The 26,435-nt window shown below is 39.1% G+C and overlaps 1 protein-coding gene across 1 annotated transcript in view; it reads left to right on the top strand.

The window, feature by feature from the left end:
* Positions 1-26,435, top strand: part of AK4 (adenylate kinase 4) — a 61,588-nt gene that overhangs the window by 27,108 nt on the left and 8,045 nt on the right. The window contains exon 3 of the mRNA XM_004679078.2: positions 6,890-7,009. Coding sequence (XP_004679135.1) covers positions 6,890-7,009 — 120 coding nt within the window. The remainder of the gene's footprint in view (positions 1-6,889; positions 7,010-26,435) is intronic.

The following is a 26,435-nucleotide window of genomic DNA, read 5'->3' on the forward strand; positions in this document are numbered from 1 at the left end:
CTTATTGGAAGGAAGTTACTGAATAATAAATTGTCTCCTGAACCCTAATGGGGAAATAAAATCTCTTTCAGACTTATAGTAGGGGCAACTTAGAATTGTTATAGGGCAGGGAGATGGGCACCCCAAACCTGCTTGCTCTAAATAGGTTTCTACCATCTGCTGCATCGAGACAAAACATATAAGACCTTTAGTGGACGGGAACTTTAATACAATTCATGTGCAATACAGAAAAAACAAAGACTATAGTTTCTCAATCAAACACCCAAAGTTACCCATTCCCTCGTGGGTAGAAGTCTACCCAAAAGGGATTGGCCAAAGCAAGGCCTGAAAGCCCACCAAAAGTCTAAAGCACCTTCCAGCGGGGACCCATGAAAAAGGGTCAGAAATGGCCAGACAAGTCTGGGAGGAGAAGAGCAAAATCAAAATCAAGATAAATGCTGCCATATTTAACCTCCCCACAGGTCTCTCACCCACATCTGTTTGAACCAGTCCAAGACCAAGAAGAAGTGCATTTTCTTCACATGTCTCTCTGCTCCATGTGGCTCCCTCAGGTCATGTTCTGGCTCTCCATCTTGCTTACTTCCAGTCTCCTCTCTAGATTCTTCTTTTCCCTCCTCAGCTCCACCCTCCTTTGGGTGGAGCAGGGAACCTGGTACCTCCTCTTTTCCTGGGACCACCATGTTACAAAATGTCAGTAACCTAATGATGAGCCATTTGACCCTGTTGGCGGCATCCAAACTTAAACTTGAGGTTCCTAGTAGAGCTCTCCTTTGGTGAAACCACTCTTCCCCACTCCCCCATGCGCCTTCCATCTCCACCTGTTTTGTGAATTGCTTAGAATAGTGTTCTGGCATCTTTCAAAGTCCTTTCATCCTTCCCCTATTGGAGCCCCAAGGGGTGTTTTCTACAATATTTATTGTGGAAACTTTATCAGTGATGTAAGCCAATTAATTGTGATAGCTACTAACTAATATTTCTGCTTGATAGTGTAAAAGTCCATAAAATTTTGCTATTAAAAAGCATTTGGGGTCCTCCCTGGTGGTGCAGTGGGTTAAAGCACAGCACTAAGAAGCTAAAGCCACTTAATCATGAGTTCGATCCCTGCCCTGGAGGTTATCCACATGGCGCAGCAGACCTCTCCTGACCCAACCGCTGCTCCCCTTAGCAGCATACGTAGTCATTCGGCCTGTTCTGCTCCCCACTTTGTCTCTGGTGAAGTCTCTCACCACCCCTGCACCTCTGGCCTGTACCCCAGTTCTGTATGCATAAATAAACGAATCTATTTTTTTAAAAAAAGTACTTGGTGAGTTAGCACTCCCAATGGTTAGACTGCAAGCTCTGGGATCTCTTAAGTTTGGTACAGGCCTGGTAAATGCTCAGTAAATATCAGCAGTGATAAACCACTACATGATAAGAGTACTTAAAATACAATAGAAGCAACCATAAACTATACTCCTGATCTCTCTTAGTGAAAAGTGTACCATTCCCCCTACTCTGTTACATAACATGTCTTTCATATTTTGGAACTTTGTGAATTTATTTCTATTTGGAAGTCATTCAGCTTTTGAAATGTTTAAGCTAACTTTCCCAAATATTGAGGAGTGGGGGTTGAGGGTATGTGGCTGTAGAATGAATTTGTGTCATGTATTGGGTATGTTATGGTTTTTCTAAAGAAATTCTATTTTGATTCTCTGTCCTAGTTATTTAGAAAATATGTTTTCTTTTTAACTAGTATTAAAATAATTCACAGTTTGGGTCCAACATCAATGAACAGTTTACAATGGTTTCTCATATTTGCCTCCCTGAATACAATAATCTGTGTTAGTCTGTTAATGTGAGTTTGAGCAAACTGTAATGTGAAAGAATTAAGACAATTAAAAAGATTTTTTTTCATAACCTTGGAAGCATGAATTTTGGAGTGATCACCAATGTAATAGATGGTCTTAAGTTCTGTATTATCTTAAATTTTTAAACTTGACATCTTAAATATACAATTTGCTCGATATCTTCAAATTCTGAAAGTGTACATTATCTGATATGGTTAGAAATTTAAAATATACATTTCTTAAGATTACCAAGATCATATTTATTTTAATTTATACTTATTGGTAGAATAGGTGGTTAAGATGTGTTAAGGACAGGGAGAGAGGGGACCACTGTACCCCCAAACCTGCCTACTCTAAATCAGTTCTGCCATCCGCCGCATCAAGACAACATATAAGACTTTAATGAAAAGGAACTTTAATACACTGAGTATACAATACAGAAGACAAAGAATATAATTTCTAAATCAAACACCTGAAATTACCCATCCCCTCGTGGGCAAAGTCGACCTAAAAGAGACTGGCCCAAAGCAAGGCCTGAAAGCTTGCCACAAGTCTAAAGCACCTTCTGTCTGGGACCCATAGAAAAGGGTCAGAAATGGCCAGGCAAGTCTGGGAGGAAAAGAGCAAAATCAAAATCAATATGAACATTACCATAGTCAACCTCCCTATGGGTCTCTCACCCACATCTGTTTGAACCAGACCAAGACCAAGAAAAAGTGCATTTTCTTCACATATCTCTGCTCCATGTGTCTCCCTCAGGTCATGTTCTGGCTCTCCATCCTGCTTTCTTCCATTCAGCTCCACCCTCATTCTGGGTGGGTCAGAGATCCTGGAACTTCCCCTTTTCCTAGTGACCACCCAGTTAACAGATGCATTACCAAAAATTTATATTTTAAAATAGGTGGAACATTGATTTTCTTCTATATCTAATAATTTTGAGATGTAATATAGTTTTTATAATCATACTATTTTATAACCTGACATGAAATCTGTCCTTTTCTGAAGGAAATTTTTACAAGTGTGGCCTTACTGCTTTCGTAAATACACAATGGATTTTCTTTTTACTGTTGTAAAGTTTTAAAAATGGTCTATTTTTGCCACTTTAAATTTATTGTTTACTTTTGAGAACTTACTGTAGTTTGTAAGTTATTCTGAGTATGCATACATTTAAGATGCAAAAGTTGTGTAAGAGAAAGGTATAATGTTCAGTCTTTCTTTAGAATACTACTTGAAAAATTGGTGTGGGCTTGTTTGATTAGGCAAACAATTATAATTGCTTATTTGCAATCATACTGCTTTGTCTTTCAAGCTAAGTGAAAAGGATAGATGGAGGTCCAGTTTTCTGATAAATGTTTTGTTTCAGAGGTCTTTGTTAGATGTTGTTAAGTCCATTTGGCTCTGGCTATTGGTCTATCTGGGTTTCCACGGTAGGAATGAAGAGCTGTGGTAGAAGTTTGAGTTTTTGTGTCAGATAGAGGACATGTCTGCTCTGCTGTAGAAGAGCTAAGCCTGCCAAAAACAGCTGGAAAAGTATGTTGTGCTTAGATCTTTCTCTTAATTAGTAAATTGGATTAAGATGGTTCTGGAAGTCTTCCAAAGAGTTATTTTAAACTTGGAGTTGCATAGTCAACATAGGGATAGCTTGAGATACTGTCAAGGGGCAGAATATTTTCTAAGGTTGCTATATTGTACTCTGTCCTCTTATGTTTGCGTTACTCTCCAGCCTCCTTTGATCCCACTGTACCCACACTTCCCGTGGGTACACTTCCATGGGTGTACAGACCCTGAACTTAATTTAATGCTCTACTTTTGTCCCTTTGAAATTTTAAATTTTTGAACGAGGATCCATTCTTTAATTTGGTCTTGGCTGTGGAAGTGACAACCATCTATTAAAAAAAAATCCTTGAGGGCACTCCTTGGTGGCACAGACAGCACTGAGAAGCTAAAGCCACTTCCCCCTGAGTTCAATCCCTGCCTGCTCTGGAGGTGATCCACATGGCGTGGCAGACCTCTCCTGACCGACCTGCCCGCTGCTTTCCTCAGCAGTGCACTTTGTCAGTTGGCCTGTTTGCATTCCACCGTGTCTCTGGTGAATCTTCTCACTGCCCCTGTATCCCAGTTCTGTATGTACAAATACATCAATTTTAAAAAAAGAAAAAAAATCCTTGAGTTCATGTCAGGGAGTGTTTTTCTTAAAATGTCACTTCTTGATGTTCCCTCAGATACACCAAGTAGTCCATACGTTAGCTCTTTTGTTCATAGTGTTCCCTTCTCCTTTTTCCTTTGTAGCTTGGTTTATCTCTTGATGGTTTGAAATGTTGAAGAAACAAGGCTAAGTTGTGCAACTTAACATGGTCATTTCAGTTAGTACACAATTTGTACAATGAAGACATATTGTCTTCATAGCTTTCTTGAACAAGGTGGTATCTGGTAAGATTGGGCTGTCGTTTGATGTTGGGATCATAGTTTTGTGATACAGGGATATCAGACTGTTTTTGCTAAGGAAGGATTTTTTAATTTTCAGATTAGCGAAGGATTTTTTAATTTTCAGTCCATTCATTCATGCAAAAAAAATTTGAGCGTTTAATACATGCCAGAGTGTATGCTAAGTACTGAGGGTGGTATGACATTAAATAAAATATTTAACTTTTTCTCTACTGAGCTAGTAATATTGTAATGGGGAGGCAGAAAAATAAATTAACAAATACATCAATATGTAGTATGTGGGTGGTGGGGTTCTAGAAAGCAATGCAAAGTAGGGTAAGAGACTGGTAAGTGATGGGTAGGTGTTTTAATGCCATTTTTGATAGAGTGAAAGGTCTAATTGAGATGATTCATAATCGGCTAAATGAAGGGCTTTTAGCCTATGTGAAGTACTGGGTGAAGGAGTTTCTACTGGAGGGAACAACAAATGTGAAGGTACGGCACTTGTTTGTAATCTTCAGGAAACCAAGGAAGATGTTATGAATACAATAGAACCAGCAGTGGAGAGACAAGTAGGCAGAGGGACAGAGAACTAGGACCTAGTCACTCAGGGACTTACATACCAAGGTGAAGATTTCATCTAGTACTTTAAATGAGATGGGAAGCCAGTGGAAGATTATTGTGGATTTGCATTTTTAAAAGGCCATTCTAGTTGTGGTAGGCAAAGGAATGATCTGAAATGCTACTGAGAGTCAAGTAAGCCAAAATTCCTGTTTAGGTAATTATTTATTCATACAAGAACTGGGGTACAGTCAGAGATGGCAGGAGTGAAAGGATTTACTATAGACAAAGCCGGGGAACATAACAAGCAGATTGAAATACACTGCTGAGGGGAGCAATGGGCAAGACAGGAGAGGTCTGCCACACCATGTGGGTCAGCTCCCTGGTTGGGGATTGAACTCATACTCTAGTGGCTGTGGTTAGCTTCATAGTGCTGAGACTTAATAACTCGCACCACCAGGGAGAGCCCTGGATACTGTTTTTCACTCGTGTTATTTGTCTGGTAACCAGCAGTCAGAGAGAGAGACCTTTTCAGAGTCTGTATTTTTATGCTAAGAATGGTGCTAGGGATGTAGACTCAGTCTTGAAAGAAAAGGCTCTATTTAATTTTAAGGTGAAGACGGGAGCAAAATGATTCTTGAGCTTTCCCCCAGTAATATGATTCTGTGTGATGTTTTTATTAAAACTTAATTGGCCTGTCAAGAATGTGATTCTTAATGATACCCTGGAGAGCAGAATCTTTGTTAAAAAAATTCAGTTTTATAGAAATTTAAAAGATTTGAACTAGTGATTTGTTCTGCTGAGCCTTATAATTTCTACATGTAAAAAATTGTAATTTTAAATTAAGATTAAAGACATTGGCCCTCCCTGGTGGCGCAGCTGGCTAAAGCACAGCACTAAGAAGCTAAAGCCACTTCAGCATGAGTTTGATCTCTGCCCCGGAGTTGATCCATACGGCGCAGCAGACCTTTCCTGACCTACCTGCTGCTCCCCTCAGCAGTGTACTTCATCAGTTGGCCTGTTCTGTTTCCCCCCTCTCTCTGGTGAATCCTTTCACTGCCCCTGCACCTCTGGCCTGTACCCCAATTCTGTATGCATAAATAAATAAATCCTTTTTTTAAAAAAAGGATTAAAGACATTTCCTTCTGAAAATGTTTTTTTGTTAAATTCTTATCTTTTTATGAACTTAGCATTCCACTGACAACACTGAGTTGCTTTTACAACTGTGTCACCAAGGTGCCATATGCTTATATTGAGACCCACGAGAAGAAATGAACCTTTTGTTTGTATTTTCCAGTATTCTTTCCAGAAGGCCAGTGGACTTTTTTCCTTTGGTCTCTGAGGAATTGGTGTATCTCTTCACTTCCTAGTCTTTAGTATATCATGAGCCATGGCATTGAATACGTTTTTTTGTTTTGAACTGTTGCAAAGCTCGGACCCCAATTTGTGGCTCACCTCTAGAAGTAGCCAGGACTTCTTCCTTTTGTATGCCATTGTCCTTATAGAGTCCATCTTGGGCTTCTACTCTAACTTTGTCTTTGCCTACTTTACTTTTACATCTGGCTGTGCATATCTTCAAGAGATGCTTACTTTTATTTTTTTTTAAAGAAGATTTATTTATTTATGCATACAGAACTGGGGGACATCCCAGAGGTACAGGGGTGGTGAGAGGATTCACCAGAGGCAGAGTGGGAAGCAGAACAGGCTGACTGACAAAGTACACTGCTGAGGGGAGCAGCTGGAGAAAAGGAGAGGTCTGCTGTGCCATGTGGGTCACCTCCTAGGCAGGGATCGAACTAGTGTTGAAGTGACTTTAGCTTCTTAGTACTGTGCTTTAACCCACTGCGCCACCAGGGAGGGCCCCAACAGGTGCTTTTGTACTCTAGGAGATGCATGGGAGCCATTGTCACCATTTTTCAACCTGATTTTCAAGGTATTACTCTAAAAAGCATCTATCACATCACTACCTCTTCCCCCATAGCAACAATAAGGAATGGGAAAGAAGAAAAAGTTTGTAAGCATTTTTTTTTAATAAAAGCTGTTTTGAGTGTCTCTTCCTGTTTTTTTTTTTTTAATAGAAGTTGGTGATATGGCAAAACAGTACATAGAGAAAGGTCTATTGGTTCCAGATCATGTGATCACACGTCTAATGATGTCGGAGCTGGAGAATCGTCGTGGCCAGCACTGGCTGTTGGATGGTGAGTTGAACCTGTGGGCAAAATGGATTTTTGGTATCATCTCTTTGTACACTCTCTTAATTTTTTAGATTGCAAAATATCTTTTCTTTGTAAATACATATATAATTATATAAATCATTATTTATTGAGTTTATGACACCTGTTTTATAACAATTACACTTTGGAATTAATTTTTCTTCATTTGCTCTTGCTATAAGAATATTCCTTGAATGTGAGATCATATTTTTCAGTCACTGATAAATCTTTTCAGTTTAGAAAAGAACTGGGAGCACTGCAGGCACTTAATATGTTCTGTGAACTCAAATATTCTTCCTCACATAGATCTAAAGCAACAGATTTCTTATAGTATTCTATCCTTTAGAGCACTCTCTGATATCTGAAATTGCCTATTGATTAATTTGTTCTTATTTATTTGCTTATCTGTTTGTTTTCTATCTCCCTGACAGAATCTAAGCTTCTAAAGGACAGGAATTTTTCTGACCTTATTCATAGCTGAGTTCCTATTTCTGAGATAGTTCTTGACATAGAATAGTTGCTCAGAATATACTTTTGGTTCAATCGTTCTTTAAAGTCCTAAAACAAAAAAGGGTTCACTAGGAGTTACTTCAGGAAGTCCAGGGGTGGATTCATCTGTACATAAAAATGCACTGCTACTCTATTCTGAGTGTATGCCCTATAGTGTATGTACTGTATAGGGTGAGGTAGGGATTGGCTGACAATCTGTTCTAAGCTAAGTAGCAATCCCAAGAAATACTGTGAAAAATGTGTTTTAACTTATTATTGATATATCTTCTTTTTGTTTTAACTATTCTCTCAGCCTTGACAGCTAGTTCCATCAATGTTTGTTAAATCACTGGCTACTAGTGGGCTACCTTTATTTCTTCTTATATTACTGTTTACCTCTTTAAGTCCTGTTTCTAATTTGTGCTGCTTTCAACTAAGAATAATGGTAAATAGATGTCACAAAAGCAAATTTTTCTAAGTGCTCCAATATCTGCAGAGACCCATATAAAAGGATGCCTAGTCATAAAAGCAGGTTTATACAGTAAGTGAGGTCATTTGAGGATATATCAACATTTCCACCTGCCCAGTGACAGACTATGGTGAGAATTCCAAGGAGAAATGCTCCCATTCCACTTGTGCATTTAGTTTCCACTGATGAGATTTCTTTTTTAAATAATATAATAGTTTATTTTTACATCATTTTGTGCATTTTTCCCATCTCAGTTGCAACCCCCTTGGGCTTCCCATCACCAAATCACCATGTGCCATCACCATAGTCCAGTACATTTCCCTCCCCCCACTATTTTTGATCGCATTCCCCACTCCAACCCCACAAAATGTCTCTGGCATATAGCCGTTCATCATTATTATTATTTTCTTGCCTGTTCCATTATATTCCTGCTATGAGAGAAGCCATCGGTATTTTTCCTTTTCTTTCTGGCTTATTTCACTAAATATCTTTTCTTTTAAACTTCCAGTTATTTATCCAATTTGTCAACATGATAGAAACTGTCTGTGATGAAGCCTTATAAGTCCTTTGTCTTCAGATTGTCATTCCTAGGGCCATTGACTTAAGCAATTACTTAGTAAAATTCCGTTAATATTGCAGTTTCTGTGGTGTCTTTTCTTTTCATAACAAAGTCATCATAACACATCTTAAATTAGAGGTTTATATACCCATAATAAATCACACAAATTAAAACCATGATTTATGATTTTTTTTTTAAAAAGATTTATTTATTTATTCATATAGAACTGGGGTATAGGCCAGAGACGCGGAGGGTGAGAGGATTCACCAGAGACAGAGAGGGGAGCAGAATAGGCAGATCAACGAAATACACTGCGGAGGGGAGCAGCGGGCGGGTCAGGAAGGGTCTGCCTCGCCATGTAGAGTTCCTCCCGGGTAGGCGGGAATCGAGCTCATGTGGAAGTGGCTTAAGCTTCTCAGTGCTGTGCTTTAACCCACTGCGGCACCAGGGAGGGCCTATGATTTTTTTTTAACCTGTTAGTCTCGCAAAGGTAGAATACCTAAAAATCCATTAGTGTAGGAAATAAGTATCACAAAGTTGGCAATTTTTGGAGAATAGTTTAGCAAACATTAAATATTTTGACTCATTATTTCCCTTTTGTCTAAAAATATGTCTTGGAGGGTGTTTACTTAAGCATTATTTATAAAAAGCAAAACATTGGTAACTGCTTTGTATGTATCATAAGGATTTCTTTTGTTATGTGTATTAGCCAAGTAATATGTATTGTGTGTGTTGTGATAGAGCTGGAAGATAAACTGCCAAGTGAGAAAAAGTTAATTGCAATATAGTGTTGCAGTATAGTAGGCATATACTATTGCCTCTGTAAAAATAAAGGGTTGGGATGATATTCCTCTCTATGCTATTTATACAAACACAAGTTTATGCTCTCCTTAAAAGGATGTCGGAAACTGAGAATAGTGGGCTGTTGGTAAGGATTAAGTTTAGGGAAGAGACTTAACTTAGCTGTTTACATCCTTTAGAATGATTTGATAAATAATACATGAACCTAATTTAAAAATTGGCCATTGACTCAACACAAAGATAGCAGAACAGAAAGTTGTTGGCTAAAGGAACCACTAGAGAGTTGTTAAGTAGAGGCACAACATGATCAGATTTGTGTCTTTGAAATTTTGTTAGCAGTGCAGGAGAGATTAGGTGCATGGGATGGGAAAGTGGTGGTGTTTAGAAGCCAAATAAAAGGCTGGTAGAATAATCTTTTCAAGGAATGTTGAAGGTCTGAATTTGAACAGCAGTGCAATGGGAAAGAAGTGCCATTCCTGAGAGAATGAATGGAGGAAGATTGCCAGGTGCAGGCATTGTGAATGATAGGTATTACATCCTCTGATTCTCCTCTGAGCATTTTCAGTTTCTTGGCTATCATCACTTTCCCTATGCTTCTCCAGGGCACATTAATTTCTCCAGATTCTGCATATTTAATGCACAAAAGCTGGCTCCTTTGTGCTTGTATGGGGTTTTGCCATGACTGATAAACTTTGATTTTGCTATCATTTAGCATCTAATTGCTATAATTTGAGTTACCTTGTTTTTAAATTTTCATTGGCCAACTATTAGTTTATATACTCTTAGTATATATATTCTTAGTATTTTGTAAATATAGAATCTCCCCTTTAGTCTGATTTACTTAGGTTTTCTCACCTTGTAGAAATAAGCTTGTATAGTTTTAGTAATTTAAAATCTGATTTTTAAAAGGATCATATGTTAAAATCCTTTGGAAAGGTGGTTGGCATAAAAACCATTAACCTGGGTCAGTGCAAACTGCTTATTTTGAATCCAAGTTCTGTCAATAATGGTGTTTTGTGTGACCTTCAGCATGTCATCTTACCTTTCTGTGCATCTTACTCCTCATGAAAATCAGGGATTCAAAAAGGACTTGTAAGAATGAGGTCAGTGGATCTATGTAAAGCACTTGGAGAATGTATGTCATCTAGTAAGTGCTATGTAAGTATCAAGTTTTAATATTGTTTGTTTTCGTACATGATGTTCAGTTGCTAAATATATATTTTTTTGGTGACAGTGTAAAGTGTTGAGTTAAAAAAATAGCTTTAAAATTTTTTAGTCAAGTGAAGCTGGAAAGTCAGTTCCTGTTATGGAATGTTTTATGTCTTTTTTCAGTGCTTTGCTTTTGCCATAACACTTCCTCTCAGGGTTGAAGTTCTTTTACATCACAGACCTGTTTTTAGTCGAGTACATCACTCTCTGAACTGATTTAGTTTGTATCTTTCTCCTTGAAAGCCCATCTGGTCAGTTTTTCAGTTGTGAGTTTTCCTCCAAGCTCTGGAATAAATCCACTTGGCAACGTGAAGATTGTCAGGAATTGCTGGTTCTGTGTTCAGCTCCAAAAGCCTTATGTCACAGGGCACACGCGTGGCGGAGGATGTGCATATGCTAAAGGTGATTGAATATGGAAAGGGCAAGAAGAGAATCGTGATGACAGATGACTCATCATCTTGGTCCATATGGCTGTAGAGAAGCTTTTCTGCAAATGGTGGGTGGAAAGTAGAATGAATGCATGCCAAGGTGGTGGAAGATGGGGATGGTTAGTGTGTGAAATTTGGTCAGCTGTGTCCTTGCTAAAAAAAGGCTTAGCAGTCCCTTGCTTTACCAAATACTTTCCAGCTGGGTGGAAACACACTTAGGTGTTTTTATGCATATCATATATTGCCCCCCTTGTGGGATGTACATATGATCCCTCTAGTGGAGATACTCAGGCCTTGAAGGCATCACATTAGATGCTATTTTTCTTTTCTTTCTTTTCTTTTCTTTTCTTTTTTTTTTTAAGATTTATTTATTTATGCATACAAGAAATGGGGTACAGGCCACAGGTACAGGGATGAGAGGATCCACCAGACAGAGTGGGGTACAGAACAGTTAGATGTACTGGAGTACACTGCTGAGGGGAGCAGCAGGCAAGACAGGAAGGTTCTGCTGCACCCCTTGCCGAGGATTGAAATTTGGCTGCAGTGGCTGCAGATAGCTGCAGAGTGCCCCTGTGCTACCAGGGAGTCCCCCTTTCTTCTTTTTAAAATTTCCTTGTTTTTTTTAAAAAAGAAACAAGTGTCCCTTAATTTTCAAGACAAGGCTGTCATGGACAAGCCTTCTAATTTTAATTATATAACCATTTGTTGTTTTTGTTTTTGAGTTTCATCGAGCGAATATTTGTTGCTAACTGGGTGATGTTAAGGTGAGATAGTAACTAGGGAACATTCAACAGATGTTTAAGGCAAATAAAGATTTCTTTGCATTTTAGAAAAATTTGTTATCAAATTTTGCTACCACTTAACACCTAATGCTGTAATTTGAATGACCTTGTTTTTATATTTTATTGGACAACCATTTTTTTTTATTACAAAGTTTATTTTTGCATCATTTTGCACATTTTTTTATTCCATCTCGATGGTAATCCCCGCGGGTTTCCCATCACCAAATCACCCCTGTGCCACCACCATAGTCCCGTGCATTTCCCTCCCCCCCCCCCACCCCCCCCCAAAAAAAGTCTCTGGTATATGGTTGTTCATTATTTTTGTTATTTTCTTGCCTGGTCCATTATACTCCTGCTATGAGTGAAACCATCCGGTATTTTTCTTTCTCTTTCTGGCTTATCTCACTAAGCATGATCTTTTCCAGCTCCATCCAAGTTGCTGCAAAAGACATGTGTTTCTCTTTTTTGGTTGCTGAGTAATATTCCATTGTATATATGTACCACATCTTTCTAATCCAGTCATCTACTTTTGGGCATTTGGGCTGCTTCCATGTTTTTCCAATTGTAAATAAAGCAGCAATAAACATGGGGGTACAAGTATCTTTTCCAATGGACAACCATTTTTTAACAGTTTTTATTTTGTAAATATAGGATCTCCGCTCTAGTTTGAATTACTTAAGTTTTCCACCTTGTAAAATAAACTGCTATAGTTTAAGTAAACTTAAAATCTGGCAGAATGGTGGGACCAGTAAGAAAGTGTGTTAATAGACTTTTTAATTTCTAAACAGGACTGAGGACATGTGAGTTTAAATAGTAAATCGCAACTTCTCCAACTCCTCTTAATTTATCTCCAGATGTAACAGGATTATTTGCAATATGATTTTAGGTGTAGGTATCAAAATATTTTAATTTGTTGTCACCATCTGGTTTCAGAGAAAATAGCTTTAAATTTTTGATTTATAAGTGTAATATACTTTATTATCATTATTATTTTAAAAGATTATTTATTCATTCATACAGAACTTGGGTACTGGCCAGAGGTGTAGGGTCAATGGGAGGATTCACCAGAAACAGAGTGGAGTGCAGAACAAGTAGATCAATGAAGTACACTCCTGAGGGGAGCAGCAGGTGAGACAGGAGAGCTCTGCTGTGTCACACAGGTCACTTCCCTGGCCAGGGATCTAACTTGTGCTGAAGTGGTTGTGGCTAACTTTGCAGTGCTGCACCACAATCTGCTATGCTACCAGGGAGGGCCCTATTATTATTTTTTAAAGATTTTACTTTTACATAGAAGAACTGCTGTACAGACCAGAGGTGGGGCAGGGTGAGAGGATTCACCAGAGACAGAGTGGGGAGCAGAAAAGGCAGATTGATGAAGTACATGGCAGAAGGGAGCAGTGGGTGAGACAGGAGGGGTCTGCCGTGCCAGGTGGGTCACCTCCTTGGCCAGGATCAAACTCGTGCTGAAGTGGCTGGGGCTAACTTCGTAGGGCTGTGCTTTAACCCTTTGGGCCACCAGGGAAGGCCCAAGTGGAATATAATTGAAACCTTTTTCTTATTTTTTAAAGATTTATTTATTTATTCATACAGAACTGCGGTACAGGCCAGAGATGCGGAGAGTGAGAGGATTCACCAGGGGCAGAATGGGAAGCAGAACAGGCAGATCAACAAAGCACACTGCTGAGGGAAGCAGCGGGCGGGTCAGGAGGGGTCTGCCACACCATGTGGTCACCTCCAGGGCAGGCAGAGATCAAACTCATGAGGAAATGGCCTAAACTTCTTAGTGCAGTGCTTTAACCCTCTGTGCGACCAGGGAGGGCCTAATTGAAAGCTTTTTATTAGAGATCAACATATCTTTAGAAAAGGAGTCCTTTAGTCTGTGCTTACATGGTTTGTTTCCTAATGAGCAATGTTAAATGCTAACTGATGCTATCTAAAGGTAATCCTGGAGATTAAAAAAATAAAAACCTGAATTTAAAAAAAAGCTGCATAAATATGTGCAGTGTTTATTTATGTTTGTTTTCCTTGAGAATTAAATGAAGTATTGTAGAGTACATGTTCACTCTTAAGTTTTTGGTAACAAAATGAAAAGACTACCAGAATAATAAAATGGGTCTTGGGAAACCAAATTACAGATTTTCTGAAGCATTTTTCCTAGTTTTGTAAATAGACTTCACATATGGACAGGTACATAACTACTCTGACCTTATCCATCCTCTCCATATTTTTTCTTTCTGAATCAAATCTCTGAAGAGTGTTACAACCCACTGGGCAACATATGCCTACAGAAAAAGTCAGTAATGACACATCTTCTGAATCACATCTTGTAGGAAATGCCAAGGACATTTTTTTTTTCTGTTGCCATTGTGAATATAGCATGTTTCAAGAATAAAATGCCTAATAGGTTTCTCTAAAACACCTTTGGAAGACATTTTCTCTGTTTTCAAAATTTTTTTTTTTTTTTGCATAAAAGAACTGGGGTGAAAGTCAGATGTTGTTGAGGGGAGGGGTGAGAGAATTCACCAGAAACAGAGTGGGGAGCAAAACAGGCAGGTTTTATTGAAATATACTGCTCAGGGGAACATGGGGAGAACAGGAGAGGCCTGCTGCACCATGTAGATTAGCTCCCTGTTTGGGGACTGAACTCAAGCTATAGTTGTGACAGTGCTGAGACTTAACCCTTAAGTCATGAATATCTTATTCCTTTATCCTTGGATATTTGGGCCTGAAGTATTGTAATGACAGATAACCTTTGTGCTTAGATCATTGCTACAAAGCAATGATGTATTGTGCATGGAAAGTTTGAAATAACTGGAGTGGTTCCTGAAGAAAAGAATTCATGGAACTGTTAGTGGTACTGTGGCAAGTTATCATGCTCACGGTGTAGACTGAACCATCGAAGTCTTTGGTGCCTCACTAGGGTCATCCTTCTTGACATACTCATGATTCATTCTTGATGGAAGCTCTGTTGATTCAATAAGCACTTAGAATACACACCTAATGGGAGAAGTACTTGGGCATTTGTAAAGTGAATTAAGTAGAAGTATGACTGATGTGTACTGGGATAGTGGTAGTGAAGAAGAAAAGAGGAACATTAGAGAAAGTGCAGAGGTAAGGCAATCTTGTCTTGGTGCTCCTGATGGAGAAGTGCAAGACATGTCATTAGGCAGTCATAGCGCAGATAGGATTCATCTGTGTTCTGGGCAGTAAGGAGAGAATTTTTTTTATAAGTAGGAAACTGTATTGCTGTATTACATAACAGTATGAATAAAACTGAGTGTCTTACTATACTATAGTCTTACTGCTGTATTCTTGCAGACCTTGTAGACAGCATAAAAGTGTCTGATCTTTATTTTGCATTCAAATTTCTCACTGAGGAGACAGTGTGGGCAACAGCCCTTAAATGAATGTTGTTTTGCTCATTTTCTTTGGTGGCACATTTATTGTCATTTATTATTATTATTTTGATATTTGGAATGTAGATTTTTATTAAGGTGTCTGTTTAATATTTGTGTTTTGTTGTATTTTGGTTTTGATTTCATGAAAGATCAGTGACTACTTGTTGAGTTTGGTTGATACAGAAAATTTTTATGACCACATAGCCATATTAGTCTGCATAAAGACAATTTTGTGACTTTTAAAAAATTGTCTCCTTGGAAGAAGGAATTAAACAAAAATTATATATGGTTGATCACATTTCCTAGTAATATTTTTAAGTATTTAGAAGTTAAATAAAAGGATTTGTAGATAATTTTAATTAAATTGGGGTTGAACAGTTTACTGTGGGAGAATATGACTTCACCCGGGGTAGAGAGATAAAAAGAAGAAAAATCGTCTTTATCTACCTTGAGTAAGACAAAGTTAATACTTCTCCAAACAGTAATAATAATTGGGTACACAGAAAAGGCAATTAGTTAGAGGGGGTGAAGGAACCAAATGACACATGAGTTGAAATTTAGCACTCTCTCATCTTACCCAAAGGGCATAGTCTGGTATACAGAACTGTTAATTCCATTAAAATTATTTCAACCTGTTCGTTAATGGCCCCAGGTGACTGTGTCAATCTCTTATGGTTTCAAGTATTACTAATTTTTAAAAATCTATTGGTTGAGGCTCAACTCTGTACAGACACCACCCAGATGCATGTTAGAACAACAAACTTGGGCAGGAATTGGCCCTGTTGGCTTTTAGAATCTGATTGTGATTCACTCTTTATGCTAGTTATTGAGGGTGTCTTTTGATTTCTATGATTAAAATATAACTAGAAGAACTTTGATGTTTATCTGATGACTTCTCACATACTCAGTGTTCCTTGTGGCACTCTTGAACTCAGCATATCTGACTAAAATATGTGGTAAGCCCTTGGGATTCTTTCTTCGTCATTTGCTTGGATTCTCCTTTGAGACCCCCATCCTCATGTCCAGTTTGGTGACTTTTGTTCTTATTGCTTTGACTGCTACCTTAGGGTGATGAAAAATGTGAACAAAGTAGAAAATCCCGACTTTGTTGACTTCATGTTTCCAGAGAATGACAAGATTTTAATTAACATGTAAGCACTAAGGGCCATGTGGAAAACATGTACACAGAGATTTAAAACTATCCTAGAAAAACTGGCTTCAGAGATCAAAAAAACAAATTGAGTATACATTTTTGTCTGTGAGTGTCCCTGTGAATGGGGCCTTTGCCCTGCCATGGAGGGAAGAACACGCTTCCTGACTTTATGGTCACAGGAGGGCCAAATGCTGCATAAACCATTGACTAATGGAATCTTGGTAACAACAGTGGATGATGAAAGCTGAGAAGTAGCCCAGAGGGGAAAGTGACTGATCCTGTTTTAGGATGAGGGAGACAGCTACTAGCCAGGCTTCCTTGAGGTGGCAGCTCCTGAAATCTTGAAAGTAGGAATAAAGCTCATTTTTGTTGGAGGGGCCATCATGCCTAAGAGTATAGAGGCATTAAACAACATAGTATATTCTGGATACCACAGTAGTTGGATAATCCTCGAATCAGAAATATAAGCAGGTGAGACTGGGAAAATAGTCTGGACAAATGAAAAGGTTTTGATAAAATTCAAAACCATAGAGGTGAATAAGCATTAGAGTTAATATTAAAAATGAGTTAGAAGAAAGCTAAAAAATAAAATTTAAAACCTTGAGTTGAAGTCAACTTGTTTGTTAACTTTCTTTCCAACTGACATTTAAAAATTAATTAGATAAAAAATTTTCAATTCAAGTAAACTTTAGATATCTGGTTGCTTTATATTTGGGTATATCTTCTTGTTTTCCAATACATTAACCCATTTGCTATCAGTACTTAATTTGAAATCTATAAAGGCATGGGATGAAACTGTTCAAATCCTAATTTTAGATGTTAGGAGAACCTTCTTCCCTAATATATGAAGCAGGTATCTTGGGAAGGTGGTACAACTTAAGAAAGCTTGTTGCAAAGCTTTATCCAAAACATCTGAGGTAAACCACACACTAGAGTAATAGCAGAACAGAATTACTGTACATTTAATATGCATAAAATGCCATGCAAAGAAAGCAGTGGTGTGGTGGAAAAGGCATAGGTTTAGGAATCAGACCTGAACAGCTTAGCTCTGTGGTCTTGAGCCAGCAAAGTTAACATTCTTGTATTCTTTTCTTTCATCTAGGAAATAGAAATGATGCTATATAGGTATAGCATCAGTTTGGAACTTCTGACATTTTCTTACCTTTTGAATATGATTTCCCCCTTCTATTGACCTCTTGAGGTGTTTCTTTTCCATAGAACAAATTTGTTTTTTGATCTGCAACTAATTTCTTACTTTTCAGGGAAGTCCCTAATATCTTTTTTGCCCAAGTGGCAAACATACTATATTGAATATTCTTTATCTATATCAGATTTTGTTGAAATTTTTCTTTTTCTGTGTTTCCTTTTGCATTCATGTATGGACAGATTCCTTTTATCTGGAAGGCATGAGAGACCAAAGCTTTGTTTATATTTTATAACTATTTCATAATTTCTTCATGTATCTTGCATGCTAAAGCTGCAGGGCCTTGGCGCATACTCTCTACCTGCCGTGCTGTACCTACAGGCATCCACGTGGGTCGCTGCAGTCACATATCTAATCAGATATTTTCACTTCAGGTAGTGCTTTCTGTACCACCTTATCTACCCTCGTCACTCTTTCATACCTATGATCATGTGGCATTGCATGTTTATCTGCACATTTGATGTACCTTCTTCATATCTTCACACCCAGTGCAGATCTTGGGAAGCAGATCTGCCTGTTTTGGCCATTGCTTTATTATTGGCAGGACTAACAACTCTGTTTGGCACATAGATAAATTTTATCAATATACATCTGATGATAGAAAGGTCTCATTCTCAGCCTGGAGCTATTTCTCTGTAGGGATACCTGGTCTTTTCATCTCTTTTGGGGTGTCTTTTCATCTCCTTTGGGGTGATAATACTGCCCGTTAGTGAAACAATCTACAAATTATTTTTGTCTCAATTGAGGTATAGTGGGAACAATCTTTCTGCAATTTTTATGGAGGCCTTCTTCATATAACAAGAAAGCAGAATTCATAAACAGAAGAGACTTTAAGCGAGGGATGTGCAGACCACAGCTTCCTTCCTTCTCTGGGGGAAGGGCTCAGTTATTTTAATGTTTGTAAATAGTGAAGACCATCAATCCAGTGATAGAGGATCTCAATGCCACTGTGGGATTTCCCTAAAATTCCTAAATAGGAATTCACCTTTTTATCTCCTTAAGCCACTTTGAAGAGTCAACCTTGTGGTTAAAACCCATATTTTCTGGAGTATTTATCTTCTCTTTAAGTAGTGATTATAGCTTATCAGTTATTTGATTCACTACCAACTCATCCACAACTCCTGGAAAGACCTACTTGCTACAAATGTTTTGAATCCTGAGATTATAAATTGTAGAGTAATTCCAGTGTCCCAGGAAACTCTTATGAATACAGAGTGAGTCCCAACAACAGATGAAATGTGGTACTCAAAAGGGAAACACAGGCTGTGCTTGCCTACATCTGGAGCACTGGAGCACAGCTGCCACTTATTCTTTTTAACACCCATTAATCAGAATGGAAGGAAGTAGAAGGTAGAGGTTTGAGATACATGGACAAATAAATATTGTGTAAACAGATAAGGTGATTTTAGCAGGAGAGAAAGGGCTTTCATAAAACAGGTTTTGATGGTGATTAATTTTTTATGATTAATTTCTTAAAAGATTTATTTATTTATGCATACAGAACTAGGGTACAGGTCAGATGTTCAGTTCAGAGGTGGTGAGAGAATTCACCAGAGACAAAGGGAGGAGAAGAACAGGCCTACTGATGAAGTAAGCTGCTGAGGGGAGCAGTGGGCAGGTCAGGAGAGGTCTGCTGTGCCATGTGGATCACCTCCGGGCCAGGATTGAACTCATGCTGAAGTGGCTTTAGCTTCTTAGTGCTGTACTTTCACCCACTGTGCCACCCGGGAAGGCCTGATAGTGATTAATTTTTTTTTTTTATTAAAAAGTTTATTTTTACATCATTTTTCACATTTTTTTTTTCATCTCAATTGTAATCCCCACGGGTTTCCCATCACCAAATCACCCCTGTGCCACCAGATGGTGATTAATTTTAATCTGCTATTAAGGCTTCTGGTTGGTGGTGGGAATCATTTGAACCTCTGGGTTGGGGAAAGCTATGGCAAAACCCTACTGTCTGCTTTCAGCTTCAGCTAACTACTCTGATTAATTGTGGTGAACAATGGCTTGAATTTGCTCTTGGTTCTTGCTTTCCCAATGACTGGGAAGAGATGGGTGGTCAGAGGCCACCATGTTGGCCCCAGATCTTAATGGAGTTAGGAAGGAGGACCAACACTGTCCCAACTGTTTCACAAGCTGCCAGTTCCAGGCGGCTGTTGGATGAAGTTGCCCTTCAGAATTGCTCATTTATTTTCATCAAGGAGAGGGCTGGCTTTCCTGCCTGGGAATGTGATGGTGGACTCTGGCTCAGTGCCCCCTCTGAAGGGAGTGCACTCTAAATTAGAAAAACAGAAGTGGCCTAGTTCCTACCACTCCCCCTCACCACCACCACCCCTCCCCTCCCCAGTGCCTCAGCTTGTTGCTGTGGCTTCTCTCGCTTCAGTCACCTCCCTCAGGCTCTTGGCACAGCTGAGAGGTGCAGGTGCCAAGGCTCAAGTGGGACACAGCACCCCTCGAGAATTTATCTTCCTGTTCGTGGTGAAGTTATTGGGAGCTGGGGAGAGGGCTTAAAAACCTGCAGACACCGTGCTTAGTGATCGAAGGTGACAGAATCTGGGGGAGAAATGTAAGTACATAAAACTCAATTTTCAGTGTGTATTGTTTGATTGAACAGGCCCAGGCAGCTTTTTGAGGCCACGTTTGGAGGTAAGGGATAGGGATAGCCTGGTATGAAGCACAAGGTAGATTTTTTTAAACCCCAGATGAGAAGCTGGGATTCACTACAGTCTCGACTATGTGTATGGCAGGGAGGAAGGCAAACTTTCCAAGCTTAAATGTGATCTTTATTTTCCTTTATTGAGTTTTAGGTTTCTTCAGCTATTAATGGAATATGTTCATCGGGAATAGGTTGTTTAAGGAATGTGGAATACTGCAAGTCTTTTAGAAGGCCTGTCTTTGAGGATTACTTTTAAGCTTAAAATAAAGTTATGCCTCAAACTTTATAGCTGTTCTCTCCAAATGCTGCCACCTGTTGACAACATTTGACTGCACAGTTTGGTCAGCAATCGCTGCCTGTCAGGAACATCCTGTCCAGGTACATTACATTCTGACTGTATCTCAAGCACCGCAGGAATAAACACAGCCCCCACCCTTAAGAACCTTCTCATTTACTAGGCTCTACAAGCAGGTGTATTTAAAGAGCAGTCACATCCACAGCCAGAGTGGCAAATTCTCATTTAGCCCACCACTGTGATCAGTAGTGCCCTACCTAGTCTAAATCTCTCTCTTTCCAGTCATTTTTTATTTTTATTTATGCATACAAGAACTGCGATACAGGCCAGAGGTGGATGAGAGGATTCACTAGCGACAGAGTGGGGAGAAGAGGTAGATAGACTGAAACATACTGCTGAGGGGAGCAGTGGGAGAGACAGGAGAGGTCTGCTGTGCCATGTGGGTCATCTCCCTGGTGGGATTGAACTCATGCTGCAGTGGCTGGTGATAGCTTGATAATGCTGAGACTTTAACCACTTTGTCACCAAGGAGGCCCTAGTCTAAATCTCATAACTGAGAGAAGATAGACTCTAAGAATGGATTCACTTAAGTACTTTACACATCCATTTTCATATCCAGAATGGCTATCTTTATTTAGATACAGATTTTGTTATAAGATTTTCACAGGACATGTTTTAACATGCCACACACCTGCTATTTTCTTTTTCCAAATTCCCATACCCTATCACGTCACAACACTGAGGAAGGGAATCTCATGACAAGAGTAGATTGCCAGAAGAGAACCTGGTCAGTGATCACAAATGTTAGCGGGAAAAACATTTGAGAGCAAAATGCTGTGAGTGTGCTCCCACATATCAATAGGAGCTTCTCAGGTCCTCATGCAGGGTTACAGTTGCTTGATTGTTGATTTCCATTAGTTTTCATTCTTCACACTGTGATAGAGACTGCTACAGCTGGATAGAGACTCTGCTAAAAGTGTCTTCAGGAAGTGCTGGTCAGATCGCGCCTTATCTAACATTCTGCTCTTGACAGCTGATTGATATGAGAATTCGGAATTATTTTGATGATGTGCCCAACCCAGTGTGAGGCACTGATGTAAATCAATTCAGGGAATGCTGGAACCAGGAAGGCTCCAAAATAAACCATTTCATATTGTATGCCTGTTACGGACCTGTTTAGGATCTCTAAACTGAAGGCCTTATTTTGAGAGCCTTGTAGGTAGGTAAGTACTGGTGCCCACTTCATGAGGCCCTGTGGCCCTCCAGACCTGTGACACTGCACCCCAATTTCAGCATGAGCCCTAGCTCAGCTAACAGGGCCTTTGTGTCTATGATAGCAACTGAAACCACATACCTGCCCTGAAATTTTTACTTTTTAAAGCTAGTTCTTTCTGTCTGCCTTTTATCTCTGTGATTCTTGGTGACTGATGGGAGGGTAAGTCACTCTCCAGTGGCCTTTTTCCTTTTTATCCTTTTCTCTTTTGTTATGAACTGACCTTGCCTCTCCCTACCACCTCCACCTTGACCACACTTTCTCATTTACCCTCTGGAATTCTTTTTCCTTATAACTTCTCCACCTGGCTCTCCATGTGTTCTGTCTTTGCAGGATGGTCCTCTACGTTCTGTTCTAAAGAAAACTTTAGGATTATACTATCCTTTATTACTGAGGAGACTGTTTTTCCCACATAAAAACTTGTCAGGCAAGGGAGGTATTATTCTTTCTCTCCATCATTGCACAATTTACATTGAGAAGGAGGTAAGTTAGGTTACATAATTACTTCGTAAACAGTAGACTACAACATATAGGAAGTGTAAAAACAGTTTGTTGAATTATTATTGGAATGTTAACTTGGAGGTTATCTGACTCTGCTTCTCCCCAATCTGAGTTGTCTTGACTCTGAATGCTCCTAGAAATCGGGTGCTCACTTGTGGCATAATGAAGCTATAAGTTTTTGGATTTGGATTCTGTCACAATTAGCACTGGGTATCTTAAATATTTTATCCTTTATTTCCTCTTTTAATCCTCAAACTGGCCTATGCAGTAGGCATAGAGATGTGTATCCCACCATCTCAGAATATGACTGTGATTTAACAATAAGCTCTTATTTATTTGCATGGAAGAACTGGGGGTGCAAGACAGTAGGGGTGAGAGGGTTTACCAGAGATAGAGTGGGGAGCAGAATAGGCCAACTGACAGAAATACACTGCTGAGGGTAGCAACAGGTGAGACAGGAGAGGTTTGCTGTACCCATGTGAGTTAGATCTCTGGCTGGGATGGAACACAGACAGTAGCTGTGATAACACTGAGAAAGCCATCAGGGAGGCTCCTACAATAAGCTCTTTAATGAGGTAATTAAGTCAAAATGAAATCATTGGTGTGGGCCCTAATGTAATGTGACCAGAAATAAGGACACACACATTGAGGAAATACGCTCTGAAGATACAGGGAGGAAGTGGCCACTGGCAAGCCAAGGAGAAAAGCCTCCAAAGAAACCAGCCCTGCAGACACTTTGATCTCAGACTCTGAACCTTAAGGACTATGGAAAAATTAAATTTCTGTTGCTTAGGCTACCTGTACTGTACTAAGCCAGTTTGAAACAACAGCCTACCAAATTAACATACCCTTGTTTCATATCTGAGAAAACTAAGGATCAGCAAGATCATGGGCACATTCTCATTGTTCGGGTGGGTTGATCGGGGATTAAATCCAGGTGTGGGCCCTCCCTGATGGCTCAAGGGGTTAAAGTCTCAGCACTGTGAAGCTATTGCAGCCATTACAGCACAAGTTCCATCCTCAGCCAGGATGCTGATCCATATGGCCTCAGCCGACCTCTCCTGTCTTGCTTGCTATTCTCCTCAGCAGTGTATTTCAATTATCCACTTTTCTGCTGCCTACTCTGTCTCTGGGGAATCCTTTTGCCCCCTTGCAATTCTGGCCTGTACCGCAATTCTTGTATGCATAAATAAATAAAATAAATCTTAAAATAAATCCCAGTGTGTCTAATGTCAGTGCTATGTGCTCTTCACTAATGTTATGCTGAATCCTGGCTGGATCCACTTACAGCTGCTTCTCCTTAACTTTTGGAACTACAACTGGCACCAGATCTTTGACTTTTGGGTCACAGTTGTGTTTTCAACTAATATTCTTGCTTTCTTCCCTGCTATACCATTTGTTCTAAAGGTAAAGTTCTGGGCAGAAGTGGCCTCAATCAGGTGACTTGAGTAAGGGCTTATTAAATGTAGAAAATTGTGATTGTATTTGGACTTTTCTTTTTAGGTCTCTTGGTGAACTGAAGTACAGGAAATGTGTACTTCTTCGAAGTGGCTTAAGCTCTTTTTCATCCCCAGTGGGGCAGATATCAAGTATTTAATATTGCACTTCTCTTGCTGTAACTGAGAGGCTGGGTGTTTGTTACACATTTAGGGGAAAAAAAAATAGTAGAATCACATACATGATCCATCTAGGAAGCCTGGGATGGAATCTGGGCATCCATAACCTCTCCTGTTCTTTTAACTTTTCCTTGGTGATTTTGACATGCCCATCAAAGGGAGGATCTTGATATTGGAGAATGACTGATTTCTGTTATTACTTCTAAGCCATCTGACATAGTTGCATTCTAATAAAATTGACATTTTTAAACACAACCTTTTCCATTTTAGCTTTCATTACCTACTTAAAGGTTTCTGTATTTTCTTCAATTTTTAACCTGTTTTGAGAATGGGAGGACATAAGAATCATTGACATAACATATATCTAAGCCACCAGTACAAGTTGTTCTCAGCGGTTTTTAACAGCTTCAAATTTAAGAAGCCAAAGGGAAGGGACTATCCCAAAATATTTTTGAAATTGATTTTATTCTGAGGTCAAATATTTCCCCCCACAGTTGCATTTTCCACCCAATCCTCAAGAGGGCACCAGAGTTCAGAACAGTTGGGGAGCTAAGCCCATTGGCTTGTACTTTCATAGTGCAAGTTCCTTCATAGATAAGGAAAGTTTGGCTAACAAGATTTGATTTTCATTTGTTGGAGATACTGTCATATTCTCTTTTAGAGCTCTCTACTCTTTCCTACTGCTTTTTTCATCCCTCAACTTCTATCCAAATATAAATGGCAATGCTCAGCATAGTGGATAATGATATAAAATTTAAAGGGGCCAGTTCAAAAACTCTTTGTGCACATTTATCAGTAAAAATTTGAGTTTCCATTTTCAGTTGATTGCTGTCCATTTTTGTATAAATTATGTACACATAATTTTATTAATACAGTCATAAAATGTATCCTCCAAAACCAAATCTTAAAGAATGGGCAAACAAGATACAAATAGCATTTCTATTGTTTTCTTTCTGTAGTCCAAGAAAGGACATTTTGGAAGCTACTGTTTTAGAAAACAGAGTTTTCTTGGAAAGAGATTTGAGGGGAAAAGCATAGATATTGATCTTGGTTCTTTTGGCTGCAGGCATCTTACTAACATACTAACATCAATTGTCATCTTGAAACTTTAGGGAGAGGGGTTTATTTAAACGCAGCAAGACCTGGTAGTGTGAGAGTGCCTGCATATGGATGATTCACTGTCCTGACTGCTGGCATTTCAGTGTGGAATGTACCAGACATTGTACCAGAGGCTACACCTTAAATCCCCATTTCATGAAGCTTAAATTCTAGGTCTGATTCTGCTGCACAATGTAGGTGAAGTTAGGCTAAAGCTGACTAGTAGACTTAGTGTTGCTCCTGGGCCTGTTACCAAGTTCTCTATCTAACTATCTAACACCCTCAGTTTTATTGATAATGAGTCATTGTGGGGAAGGAGGTGCAGGAAAAGACCTGTTTGAGGCATGCAAGTATTCAAAGGGAATTTGGTAGGACAGGTAAAAGTCCTTGTAATTTTATCTGGACTCTATTGAGATCCCTTCTCAACCCTCTCCCCTCCCCTCCAGATCATATAGAAATAGATTGACTTAGCCCCAAAATTCAAATGGGTACAAATCTGGCTTCATGGTGACCCAGATAATATCACATTGTCATCTATGTGGTAGCTGTCACAAACTTGAGGTACACAGGTACCCTGATACTATGATACCTTACTTCAAAATTCAGCTTCATTTTGAATCAAAAGAGAAGTAACACTAGAATAACCAAGTCATTCCATTCTAAAAAGAAGTTTGAGTTTACAGAGCTCACATAATACCACCAAAATAAACTGGGATTTCATAAGGCGAACTGGTCAAATAAATATGGTCACTGAGTGGAAAACTACAAGACAATTACCTAGTGTCACAGTTCACTATTTGTCTAAATGTCTACCCACTATTTGCCAGACTTTGCTGCCTCCCATGACTGTCTATTTAGTGTACTTGACCTTAAACAGATGCAATTTGAGCTTTTACTTTCCCAAAAGTCATCATAACTTCATCTAACAAATTATGTTGAGCTTTGGGGGGGGGGTGGGGAAATGTTGGCTATTCTTTATTTAATGCCTAATGAGATGAATCTACTCAGTGGAAGAACCAGGAGGCTATAATTCATAAAATTGTATTGCTGTCATCTGGCTGTTATAAACTGAGTCTAAAAGAATTTGGATTTCCTTACAGTAGAAGAAAATAAGCCAACTTATAATTACAACAGAAAACTACCATGAAGATACTGCCAGCATAGTCTCTAACCTGTGGAGCCTTTATGTGAAAGTGGCACTTAGCTAGAGAGTGAGTATAGAGGAAGGAGAGGTCCAGCTGGGCACAGGAGGCATTACCTGGTCTGCAAGTACAGAAATACTCTTTCTCTGTTTAAGCCAGTCTGCATGCAAGATGGCATTCACAACTTGGGGAAAAAGTGAAAGCACTTGCTGCTGACATTTGTGATGTTCAAATGACCCTTTTGCCTGTGAATTGAGATGTGTCATGTAAGATGGGCCTTTCTACCCTCCTTTGAACTTGCTTTGTCTTTCTCCATGTTTGTTTCTCTCTGCTCTTTT

Source organism: Condylura cristata, unplaced genomic scaffold (assembly GCF_000260355.1).
Source record: "Condylura cristata isolate star-nosed mole 26May11 unplaced genomic scaffold, ConCri1.0 scaffold00008, whole genome shotgun sequence".
Taxonomy (NCBI): domain Eukaryota; kingdom Metazoa; phylum Chordata; class Mammalia; order Eulipotyphla; family Talpidae; genus Condylura; species Condylura cristata.